The sequence below is a fragment of the Prunus mume genome, linkage group LG5, assembly GCF_029339155.1.
Source record: "Prunus mume cultivar Tortuosa linkage group LG5, ASM2933915v1, whole genome shotgun sequence".
Taxonomy (NCBI): domain Eukaryota; kingdom Viridiplantae; phylum Streptophyta; class Magnoliopsida; order Rosales; family Rosaceae; genus Prunus; species Prunus mume.
The window spans coordinates 27,757,537-27,769,860 of NC_142702.1; the positions used below are offsets into that span (position 1 = coordinate 27,757,537).

At 38.4% G+C, this 12,324-nt stretch overlaps 4 protein-coding genes across 5 annotated transcripts; 1 reads left to right on the forward strand and 3 right to left on the reverse strand.

The window, feature by feature from the left end:
- The first annotated feature begins 407 nt into the window (after window positions 1-407).
- On the forward strand, window positions 408-1,799 carry LOC103333454 (transcription factor DUO1-like). The gene is made up of 3 exons (XM_089051936.1): window positions 408-695; window positions 902-1,139; window positions 1,217-1,799. Exons 1-3 carry the CDS (start codon window positions 508-510, stop codon window positions 1,694-1,696), a joined length of 906 nt encoding a protein of 301 aa, XP_088908062.1. The 5' UTR covers window positions 408-507; the 3' UTR covers window positions 1,697-1,799.
- Window positions 1,800-1,811: 12 nt separating this feature from the next.
- On the reverse strand, window positions 1,812-5,876 carry LOC103333381 (small G protein family protein / RhoGAP family protein). Of its 2 annotated transcripts, XM_008236207.2 has the most exons (10): window positions 5,677-5,876; window positions 5,016-5,109; window positions 4,652-4,914; window positions 4,326-4,388; window positions 4,219-4,237; window positions 3,869-3,967; window positions 3,701-3,778; window positions 3,339-3,583; window positions 3,077-3,239; window positions 1,812-2,421 (listed from the first exon to the last, which is right to left on the reverse strand). In XM_008236207.2, the coding sequence occupies exons 2-10, from the start codon at window positions 5,074-5,076 to the stop codon at window positions 2,282-2,284; spliced, it is 1,131 nt and encodes a 376-aa protein (XP_008234429.2). In that variant the 5' UTR covers window positions 5,077-5,109; window positions 5,677-5,876; the 3' UTR covers window positions 1,812-2,281. The 2 variants fall into 2 exon arrangements, with proteins under 2 accessions (XP_008234429.2, XP_088908061.1); XM_089051935.1 differs by lacking the exon at window positions 5,016-5,109 and having other exon boundaries at window positions 5,677-5,868.
- A 1,042-nt stretch (window positions 5,877-6,918) lies between these two features.
- Window positions 6,919-8,804, reverse strand: LOC103333380 (hexose carrier protein HEX6-like). The gene is made up of 3 exons (XM_008236206.3): window positions 8,580-8,804; window positions 8,160-8,482; window positions 6,919-8,084 (listed from the first exon to the last, which is right to left on the reverse strand). The coding sequence occupies exons 1-3, from the start codon at window positions 8,707-8,709 to the stop codon at window positions 7,011-7,013; spliced, it is 1,527 nt and encodes a 508-aa protein (XP_008234428.2). The 5' UTR covers window positions 8,710-8,804; the 3' UTR covers window positions 6,919-7,010.
- Window positions 8,805-9,305: 501 nt separating this feature from the next.
- On the reverse strand, window positions 9,306-12,324 carry LOC148917493 (hexose carrier protein HEX6-like). The gene is made up of 4 exons (XM_089051933.1): window positions 11,734-12,324; window positions 11,483-11,633; window positions 11,032-11,354; window positions 9,306-10,531 (listed from the first exon to the last, which is right to left on the reverse strand). The coding sequence occupies exons 2-4, from the start codon at window positions 11,613-11,615 to the stop codon at window positions 9,488-9,490; spliced, it is 1,500 nt and encodes a 499-aa protein (XP_088908059.1). The 5' UTR covers window positions 11,616-11,633; window positions 11,734-12,324; the 3' UTR covers window positions 9,306-9,487.

A 12,324-nucleotide genomic window follows, 5' to 3' on the forward strand; every position in this document is an offset into this window, starting at 1 on the left:
TGGTGATTGATGATATTATCAAAAGATATAACGGGGATAGAAACGTAATTTTATCGTCTATTTTGAGCAAAGAAGAAAAGGCGGGGTCGTGGGTGTTGCCACTAACCGTCCAAACTGCCACTTTCCCGATAGTGGCATAAAAGTTCCAGTGTTTCTCATTTACAATTAGAGGATCAATTAACAAGGAGATCATTAAATCAGGCTCCTCTAATTTCATCATCTTTGAGGCTTGACGGTCCCACTCAATCCTAATCCTAATAAATTGATCATCTAACGGCTGACCTTAATTCATTGGTAACACTAGCATCCATGAGATGAGCCATGCAAACCCAAGTATATATGCTACATATCAAAAACTCAAATTCAAAATATCCTTCTCAATAATTTCATTTTTGCAAGAAACCCAAATGAATTTTCGTAAGAAAATCGATGGAAAAGTATATGTTATGGAGAATTTGGAGTGAAGAAAATTACTGATCTCCAAAAAAAAAAAGACTTTGTTCAAAAATGGAGAGGCCAAATGCATACGTTAAGAAGGGGCCATGGACTGCTGAAGAAGATGAGGTACTGATAAGTCATGTGAAGAAATGTGGTCCAAGAGATTGGAGCTCCATTCGATCCAAGGGCCTTTTGCCACGAACTGGAAAATCATGTCGTCTCAGATGGGTTAACAAGCTTAGACCCAACTTGAAGACGTAAGCCCTCATAATTTATATTAGCAAACACTAATTTTTATTTATGTGTTTACATGCAACATGCAGTTTTGGTTTCTATTTTATTTTAGCATGTTTTCTTTGTTGGTTCTTGGTGGGTTTTGGACAATTTTTTTTGTTGTGTTTCTGTAACATTCCTGCTTAAGATTGATGCTAACGATACGAAAAATGTGAACTTTACTACGAAGTGGAAGCAAGTTTTCAGCAGAGGAAGAGAGGATGGTGATACAACTGCAAGCACAATTCGGGAACAAGTGGGCGAAAATCGCAACGTATTTGCCAGGGAGAACCGACAATGATGTAAAAAATTTCTGGAGCACGAGACGGAAGCGGTTCGAGAGGATTTTGCATAAATCAACATCACTACAGTCCCAGAACAACAAAGGAAAGAGCCCTCTTGTCCGTCATGAATTACCAGAGCTTAAGGTAGCAATTAATGTTGTCAAACTTTCTAGACAGAATGTTTATCGGGTGTGTTCCATTTACAATTTTTTGATTTTCAGGTTCCTTCTTATCCATGCAGTTCTGCTATTGAGGAGGGCACATCATGCTGCAACTATGAAACCCACAATTGCTTTTCAAATTCTCAAGAGTTCAGAATGGTGCCCCTGCCAGATTTGGTAAAACCAAACCTGCAAAATGTGGAAGCAGAGCAGCCAATATTTGAGGCCACGCCCCTTCATATGATCTCGCCGATTGATTCCCCACCACACTACTCTCTGTCTCAGCTCCCTCAGCCCCAACTGGACCTTCCATTTTTGTCAGAATGCAAGGAACTTGACCAAGACCCTATGGCTCCCGACCTGTTGGACATGTTTGGGCTTACTGAATGTGAAAGTGGCCAGAAGTTCTTTAAGGAGAATACTGCAAGTACCAAGCTAGGAGAAGTAAAAGACATTTCGATCCCCAACATTGTTTTCGATGATTTCCCACCGGAGATGCTTGATTATCTTGAAACACTTACAAGCTCGTCGGAGTTATAAGTTCTTGGGAGCTTGTCTTATGTAACTACTATTTGGTATGTTGGTGACTTTGCTTTAAGAAAGGGAACTATTGCTGATTTACGGGGACACAAATACCCAACAGACATGCAGATCCTTTTTCTTCAATAAATATATATATTTTTTAATTGTTGAATATCCGAAAAAGTTACTTCTTTGTACAATGCGCTAGTCGAATAAAGACCTAGTCTATACTGCCAGCTAAAACCACCGTAAACTCAGTATAAACTGATATTATTAATAAAGACCTAGTATAAACTGATGCACTAACACCTCCTAAAGTAAAAAATAATGCAAAAACCAATCACAAGTCCAATTTGTATTAAATCCAAGCTTTTAACAGCTGCACACTAAACACACAATAGCTTCTCCCCTAGCAAGCAATTCATGGTTGACGGTACTCCAAATAGAAATAACGTTTGAACCTTCTCACGGTTGGAAAAGATCCAAACATCTTCTACTTTGTAATCGTCATGTCAACCAGACCTGATTTCATTCTGGAAACATTAACAGTTGGACAGTCCAACTCAATTATCCCATGCTGTATGAGGAAATAAGCAATTTGTGTCATCTCCAAATTGTTTCGTTTGCATCTGTGAAAATGGCATTGTGATGTCCCATGAGGCACTGGACAACCTCAATAGCGCCGAAGTCAATGGGCACGCCATCATCCAAGGGAATGGAATCATCTACAGCATCATCTTCATCTGAATCCACAACAAAGATGTAAAGCAAAGGAACAAAGATGTAAAGCAAAGGAACAAAGAAAAAAAAACAGAATAACTTCTTTCAAAAAACCAACAATATAAAACCTATTTGTTTCCTATAATTTGTCTAACACAGGAATAATTTGCTAATGAAAAAACAAATAGTGCTACTTTCTTTCTTTCTACAATTCAGTTCTTCTTCAAACAATCAGCCGATGTATTTTGACCTACTGATATGATTTACACATTCATATGGTTAGAGGGAGTAATAGAAAACTTTATATGCTTTAGCTTTAGGCTTTTCGTTTTTCAATGAAACTTTGGCATTGTTAAACTTCAACTAAAAAGAACGAATAAATATGACTACTTTCACCAGTCAAATGTAGAAACAACAAAGATCTCACTGTTCTATTTCTTCGCCTTTTTTTCTCTCTCACATATAACATTTGAAAAAGTGTTGTTAAAAGACGTCAAAGGCATCCAATTCAGCATAAGTATATTGAGATTCATTCCAATCTCATTCTACAAGTGTTATAAGTATGCATTATGCATAAACTGCTCCTATTCGAAACAATATACATTGCAATATTTCTATCATCTCTGCATTTGAATAGAGTCCAATTGAATCTGGTATTTATGAGAATGAACCACTCACCAGAAAGCATGTCCCAAGCACTATAAGTTGGCTCTGGATCCAAGTTCTTCTTGGAAGGACCTTTTGATGGTTCAGTCCAATATTTCCTATATAGGTCTGGTGTCCTGCCCTTCTGCCAAATTAGAACAGGGGCCATCTCCATTGCAAGGCTTTGGGTGTCCATCTGTATAAAGTTATCAACTATTTAGCATGCTTATCAAATATCTGGCTATGAATAACCAATCCATGTCTATAACAGGGAGAGAGAGTGTGTGTGTCCTGCCTTGTTAAGAACCGACTTCTGGCTAACGCGGAGCAGTAGTGCAGTAATAAATTCTAGGGTTGTGTAGTTTACAGTTGGAAGCCTCCTCAGCATGTTTCTCATCGCATGTATGCTGGAACGAGCACCTTTGATCTCATTATAAAGCTCAAATGTGGTTAGTGGCTCGGGAAGGGTAGCTAGGTAACATTTGATTAGAGCTGCTATGTCAATTGGATTTATTCCCTCTGGTAATGATGCATTTGAATCTGACATATGCAATATTACAACATTAGATTAATGTCGTCCAAATTGAACAACTCAGAAAACTTTGTTCAAAAGACAGAAATAAAAAGAAAACACAAACACACAGATATGTCAGATACCTTGGTTGTACAGTGAAACCAATTGTTGAATGACTTTTTTATCTCCCTCCCCTTTAAATAGGTATGGTGTGTTTAGTCCTAGAAGCCACAAACAATCAAGAACAAGTTAATTGTGCCTGAAATAAACGTATACAGATCAGAGAAGTGTAGGTTCTTAGATTGCAGTACCTGATAATATGAGATAATCTGCACATTTGACCAAAATATGAGGAATGGGCCTGCTAGATTGCTGCCGTTGCACAGTAACTTCAATTGGAACTCCAAAAACTGAAAATAAACGTTTAAATTAGCGCAAATGAAAATTAAACTTGGGATCACTATCCATTCCAGGATTAAAAGCGACCACCATCCTAGTATACAGAGCTTGATCATTAACGCACAAACCAAACGGAGATGTAGAGGATCCACATTTTCACCATTCTTCAAACAATGGGAACTAATGAAGTTTATGATTATACAAAATCCACCTTACAGCTATGCATATGTACAAAGTCTAGAAGGAACCCCGTGTGACTTACCATCAGTGCTTGCAACACCCTGAAAATGAAAAAACAAGAATAAGAATTTTTAAATGTCTATAGGAAAAGAAGAAAAGAATGGTAACAATTTTCTCAAAATTACATACCTTCTGCCATCTTTCAATGTCACTCAAAATAGTTTTGCTCTTTTGGGCAGTCATCTTTGCCACCTGAAAGAAAAGTCACCATTTCAAGTGTTTCAGTTATCATCTCAACTTAAGAATCATGCCATTTTATGGATGATGCAAGCTCATATTGTCAAGCTCTAGACAAAATCCAAATCAGCATTTACAGAAGTAAGAATTTATTGTCAAAACCATTCAACGTTAGCATGAGAGCTTGTAGGTTTTAACTTTCATAATAACTGGAAATCTGTACAAGCCTTAAGTTGGATATAAATCACTTTCACCTATTAAAGTTCTAGCAAATCTACCTCTTCAACTTTTATCTTCCCAACAGAAACCTTGTCTTTTGTCTCTGATAAGCCCTTCCTAAACAATGTCCCGGTCGTAGCAGCAGCAGTTATAAGGCGTTCCTGCACAGCATGTCTTGTCGATGGTTGCTGAAGAAGCGCCCAACGACTTTTGAACATTGACCCTACACGTTCTGCCATATCAGTTACATTAACTTTTGCATCCTTAGTGACCTCTTCAACAAATGTTCCAGCAGATTGTCCAGCTTCTTTAAGCTTCACCCCTTCATTAAGACTTAGCTATAGTTAAACAACAATTTTAAAATAAAATAAAAAATAAAAGATAAAAAGAGTAAACAAGAGAAACTGTGTAATCAAAAAGTACCCGAGGTAGAAAAGAAACCACTAGCCTTCTCTTGCCACCGGGGTGACGTTGCAGAAGGCATTGAAGCAGTTGAACTAACCAGAATTAAATTAGCCTGTTTTAAAGGAAAAGCAGTATAAAAAATGTCAAAGAAGGCTGAAAACTACTAGTTTGTGGAGGTTCTGCTAATTTAAGGAAAAAAAAATTACAATAAGCTCAGCATGTTTTCTCACTTTGGTTACAAAAAAAAACTAAGAAAAGGAACCAGCTTTGGATGCTAAGGAAATGAAAGAAGATCAAATCCCCTCCCAAAAAAAAAAAACAATCAAGGTCTTTCTCTTCTTGTTACTAAAAAGTAAAAAATTTAAGCTCTACTAAGTCATTCAGCTTCAATCAATTATATTTCATTGTCACCGGATAAAGATTTAGGTCCTCTTTCTTTTGGTAAATAGATTTAATTCCTCTTTCAACAACAGTCCAATCCTCAAACCCTACTTCCTTTTGGGTACAAATACAAATAGCCCAAATCAATATCAATCGCAGCCTGATCAAACATAGAACTAGACAAAAAGAAACGAACAGTACTAATACCGTAATACTTGAAGATAAGTTAGTTTCCAATATTCAAAGACAAACGAAACCCTAATTTTAAACTAATAACGAATTCATAAAAAAAGATTACCTCTTTTGAGATAGCTGATCAAGGAAGCTGGAAGCGAAAGGCAAAACAAGCTGAAACATGAAAATTGAAATTGAAAAATAAAAATCCCTTTTTTAAAAAGAGATACAGACTACAGAGAGAGAGAGAGATAAAGAAAGTCATCCAATTTAGGAAATTCAAAATAAGGCGCTTCTCTGCGATTGGCTGGGCTGTCAGTCGGGTAAACCCGCCAATAGTGTCCCGCCACGTCGGCGCTCACTTGAAATAACGCGGACCAGGATTCTGGAGGGTACTTCAACTGAACATAACCGTTGTGTGCGTAGACTGAGATTAACATCTTTCTTTTGTTTATAGTAGACTGCAGTGTCCCTATCACTGTTTTATTTTTATTTTCATGAAACGGTTGCTGCTGTGCCTATTTTGAAGGTCCCACGTTTTGACATTTTGTGTTTTATTGGGTCTCCTACTTGCAAATATAAAATCAATGGAACCAAATCTATTAATATTATCAAGTCGTGATTGAATGTGTTATCTTATGGACGTGACATAAATTTACAAAATTCAACTCCGTGGTCAGCCAAAAAAAGGATAATATTACTATTTGTCAACTATATAATAGGCGCGAGGAACTTGATTAAGAGTATTCATTTCTTACACTTGAGGTTCTAAGGTTTTATTATTCTTTCACTTAATATCGCTTGTGTATAAATAAAAATAAACTATGTAATACATAATTTGCTCACTCTTTTTGTACTGGTTGTATTTTATTATTTATATTTTTTTTTCTTTTTTGTTTGTAAGAACCCTCCTCTAGAGCAGTGTTCTTTATGTGTAATCTTGTAATTGCCTTTCATATGAATGAATCTACCCTGTTCTATAATTTTAAAAAAAAACTATGTAATACGTAAATTTTTTATTTATTTAATTGGAGACTATGAATGTACTTTATTTACCTTGATGAATTATGATGAAAATGTTTTGGTATTATTATAGTTTGAAAATGTGTCATGTCTCAAAAGGTACGGGGCCAGAGCTAGCCCAATAGATCCAAATAGCTTAAACAGGAGCCCAACATCAAAATGACATTAGAACCTCAAAACGAAAACAGAAAGGGCCTTACTTCTTTTTTTTTTTTTTTTTTTTTGTGGTCAATAGAAGCTTTCATTCAAACCGAAAGAAAGACAACAAAGGGGAGAAAGAGACTAACCAAAGACAGAAAGAAAAGGAAACAACAGCAACAGCAGCGAAAAAACACGCAACAGCTAGAATAACAAAGGCTAGAGACCGGTAACTATGAAAGGGCCTTACTTCTATATCTATACATTTGAGTCATTACAATTTACAATACAACTGCATCAAGGCGCTTCTATCTTAGCGTCCTTGCTAAAATCCCCCACAATTCTCCTCCAAAACCAGTGCTCCACCCACACCATCTCCATCTTCTCAATAGGTACATTCTTCGTCTCCGGCAAAAACAAGTAGACGAACACGGTCATCACCGACACCCAACCCCCAAAAAAGAAGAAAATCCCTGACTTGAAGTGGCAAAGCATTGCTAGAAAAGTTTGAGCAACAATGAAAGTGAACAAAAAATTCACAACCACATTGATGCTTTGCCCGGCTGATCGAATTTCCAAAGGGAAAATCTCACTAGGCACCAGCCATCCAAGAGGCCCCCATGACCACCCAAATCCTGCTACATATATGCATATCAAAACCAGCACTAAATATGCATACCCTTTGCTCACTCCACCATGATCACCAAGCTGAGCTGCCATCACACCCCCAATCATAATTTGTGACACCAACATTTGAATTCCCCCTACCATGAACAAAGCTCTTCTCCCAAATTTGTCCACTATGAGCATAGATATGAAGGTTGAGATTGTACCAACTACGCCAGTCATGACAGCAGACAAAAGCGATGCGCTTTCTCCCAAACCAATTGTTCGAAAAAGAATTGGGGCATAAAAGGCTATGACATTGATCCCTGTCACTTGCTGGAAAAATGGTATGGCTATTGCCATGACAAGTTGAGGCCTATACTTTCTCTCTAAGATTTTCTTGAAAGGGTGTTCGATAGTTTTCGATACGTTGTTTGCTTTGATGAGATCTTCAAGCTCTGCTTCTACATCATTGACCCCTCTGATGCGCTGTAACATTTGCTTGGCCCTTTGGTGGTCTGTGCTGCGTTGAATGAGACTGTTTGGTGTTTCAGGAAGGAAAAATGCACCAAGTGTTAGCATTGAGGCAGGGACTGCCGCCATGGCTAGGGAGATTCGCCAACCCCAACCGGCTTTGATCTTTTCAGTGCCGTAGTTGATGAGGTTAGCTGACAGAGCACCAATGCCAACACTAAATTGGAAGCCATTGTTAATTGCTCCTCTGTGTTTTGCTGGTGCCATTTCCGAAAGATACAAAGGAACAGCCTGCACAAAACAAATAGATTATGCAACTAAGTAACAAGAAAAAACCTGCATTTGGTTTAGGGGCAAAAATACTACCTGATTAGCAAAACCAACGCCAACACCAAGCAAGATGCGACCGAGGATTAGCATGTAGATGTTCAAAGCTGCACCGTTTAAAGCCGAACCAGCAAGAAATGCAGCACCCCCAGCAAGGATTGAAGGCTTGCGGCCATAAGCTCTCGTGACCAAACTGGCAAAAAGGGAAGCTAAAAGGCCAGCTATGTAGAGTGAGGATGTGAAGGAGGTCAACAATTCGCTATCAAATTTGCAATAGTTGCTGATTTTCTTGTCGGATTTCATCCTGGTGTACACTTCTGGGAAGAACTTTTTGAGAAATGGCTCCATTGATGTCACTCCACCTTCACATATAGCAGTTTACTTGCATAAAGTTTGCCGACTTTAACATTATATAGTTCTGCAAATTTAAATGAACTTATTTGAGTATGAAATTTAGACCTGAAATTCCAATGTCATAGCCAAAAATAACTCCTCCTGTGGCTGCCACCATGCAAGAGAGGAGCACAAATGGTGTCATCTTGCCATTATATCGCCCTCCTGCACTTGATATTGCCAACCCAACTGCCATGGCTAGCTTCTTCCAAGCTCACCCACAAGAGAGCACAGAGAGAGGGGAAGAGAGAATTCAAAGATGTAACTTGTACAAAGAGAACTGCAAATGTAGAGCAGTCTTACTTGACTGGTTGAGATCAAACAAATCTTTTTGGACCGGTTGCAATCACAATCTCTATCAGACACGTCATGTTACAAAATTCAATATTCAAGCAGGACCATTCAACTTACCAATCTTTGGGACAGAAGAGTACTTCTACGCGACAATGTGAATTATTGGAATTATTGGAAGTTTGGAACAGAATCTTTTATTTTTCCACACAAATAAATTAAAATATTAGGGAAGGAAGAAAATACAATAAAAGAACTAAAAAAATAGCCATATCCATGCTTGACCAGCAATGTTTAGCTTAGAAGCTGCCAAAAACTGGTGCTTAAGAAAAACCTGAGCTTTCCTTGGTTTTGCCAAGTGTCCTTGATATGGGCAAATTACTAGTCATTTATCAGAATGCATGAATATTGGGCATTTAGCATAAACTAAGCCTGTTAGCTTAAATTAAGGTCTAATTCATTGGTTTAAGATATGATTTCTTTATATTCAGACACGCCGAGTAAGGGCAAACCGTCATCGGACTCTCTCATGTGATTTGTTTTTTTAGTAAACTTCTACATATGGTCCCAAATTACAGCACGCCAATAATCCAATTAACCTCTTAACCTTTTTGGTTAGATGGGTTAACAATAAATTTACCACATCATTAATTACAGCTTAATTAATTACTATCCTCCCTCACTTATCGCACAAATCTGTTCCAAAACCAATGCTCTCTCCACACCCTATCCATCTTCTCAATAGGAATATTTGCAGTCTCAGGCAACAAGAGGTACACAAAACCAGTCATCACCATAACCCAACCTCCAAAAAAGAAGAAAATACCAGACTTGAAGTGACAAAGCATGGACAGAAATGATTGAGCAATAACAAAAGTCGACACAAAGTTTACTGCCACTGTAACACTTTGCCCAGCTGATCTTATCTCCAGTGGGAAAATCTCACTTGGGATCAGCCACCCTAGTGGGCCCCATGACCAAGCAAACGCAGCTACATACACACACACAAAGATCAGCACCACATATGCATACCCTTTGTTCATTCCTCCAATGTCACCTAGCTCAGCTGCCATTATGCTCCCTACTATAACTTGTGACACAAACATTTGAATTCCCCCTATTGCAAACAGAGCTCTTCTGCCTAGTTTGTCCACCATAAGCATTGATATAAACGTCGCGCTGGTACCCGCAGCGCCCGTGCTCATCACAGCTGACAAGAGTGACATGCTTTCACTTAAACCAAGTGTTCTAAAAAGTATCGGGGCATAAAATGAGAAGACATTGATCCCAGTCACTTGTGTAAAAAATGGCATGGCAATTGCCATAACAAGTTGAGGCCTATATTTTCTTTGCATCAATTTCTTAAAAGGGTATTTGATGGTTTTTGAATTTTCACTTGCTTTGATGAGATCATCCAGTTCTGCTTGGACATCTTCGCATCCTCGTGTTCGTTGTAGCATTGACTTGGCTTTTTGGTGGTCGTTGGTGCTTTGGATAAAGCTGTTGGGTGTTTCTGGCAGGAAAAGAGCACCTAGAGTTAGTATTGAAGCTGGGACTGCTGCCAAGGATAGGGAGATTCGCCAGCCAGAGCTGCCCGTGATCTTTTCGGTGCCAAAGTTGATGAGGTTAGCTGATAATACCCCAATGCCAACACATAATTGGAAGCCAATGTTGAAAGCTCCTCTGTGTCTAGGTAGTGCCATTTCTGAGAGATAAAGTGGGACTGACTGCAAGGATATGTTTGATTGTGTGGAACCAAATGTTATAGCACATAATATTATTGAAATGTATATAAAATAAACTACGGAAAGTTTTGTCTGCCATGGCATCCGATGTTGCAAGAATTTTGTTTAAAAATAGCAAGTCATATTTATGGCAATAGTGTGAGAATGCGAAGGTGAAAATGTTTCACATTGGTAAGTTAGAAAACCTTGCAAGGACTTGTAAGGCTATTTCCCCCATTGCCAATTGGTTTTAAAGTGGAACCTCAACTTGGTTTGTCCACGTGTGGCCATTGAGCGTGTGAGAATGTGAAGGTGAAAATGCCCCACATTGGAAAATTAAAAAACCTTGCAAGACATTAAAAGGCGTTGTGCTACTTTTTCCATTGCCAATTGGTTTTTAGGTGGAATCTCAACTTCCTTCAAATACAACATTACCTTATAAACTAATCTTAAGTTAAAAAAGGGGAACCAAAAAAAGAGCAATCAAATATGGAGCATAATACCTGGTTTGCAAAGCCAACCCCAACACCAAGCAAGATGCGACCAGATATTAGCATGACGACATTAGTAGCTGCACCGCCCAGGGCCAAACCAGAAAGGAATAAGGCACCAGCTACAAGGATTGAAGGCTTTCGGCCGAATGCTCTGGTGACTGAAGAGGCAAAGAAGGAAGCTACAAGGCCAGCTATATAGAGTGAGGATGTAAATGTTGTCAAAAGTTGGCTATCAAATTTGCAGTAGTTGCTGGTTTTGGTGTCTTCTTTCATTTTTGTGTACACTTCTGGGAAGAATTTCTTGAGAAATGGCTCCATTGAAGTCACTCCACCTCCATGAATTAATCAGGATTAGTACTTGCATAATAAGTTAATGAATTGTTTATTTTTTATATTTATTTTTGGCAAGTATTACAAGAACTAATTCAATATATATGTGTTACTAGAGAAGCTGACTGACCTGAAATCCCAATATCATAGCCATAAATTATGCCTCCCATGGCAGCAACCATACAAGATATCACCACAAGCAGGGTGATCTTGCCATTATAATCCTCATCTTCGCTTGTTATAATTGCTAACTCAGCTGCCATGGCTTCTTTTCTTTCAAGCTAATGCACCAGACACAAAAAAATATAGATATTGGTAAGAAAAGAGTTTGTAAGCGTATAGATTAAGACTATGAACAGAAGTCTTCCTTGGCTGCCATACATCATCATTATCAGTAGGCCTCAGCGTGGAATGTTCAAACCGAAAAATCACTTAATTTTGGACTTCACTGGAGCATAAAAAATAGTCCAAGAATATTAAAAGCAACTTGACATTAAGAAAGAAAAAAAATAGTCCAAGAATTTTTAGGGGTTCTGTTGGGTGCAAGGGGATGGTTCGCCTAAAAGCAAGGCAAAAGATAAAGAAATGCAGAATTGGAAATAGGAAATGTATATTCTTCTCTACCTCACTACTATGAGGCCAGGTTCCTTTAATACATCAAGGATGGAAAAGTTGATAAGGTGGGAAAAAGTAAGAAGAGCCTAACAAAGGAGAAATACACATATTGGGCCAAAGCCATGAAAGACATTGTATTGGGAGTGTAGGGTGGTCTCATCAGGTTATAGACAGAAACCCTAGCCGCTTGAGTCCTAAAGGAAAATTCCATAGAGGGGGAGGAGGAAGAAGCGTCACTGCCCCTTCTCTCTTCTCGTCTTTTCCTTTTTTTAGGTTAGTGTATAAGTTGATGTAGAACAAATGGCGGAAGCAATTGAAGAGGAGCTGGAGCGCGCACACAAAGGCAAATCGGGTAAG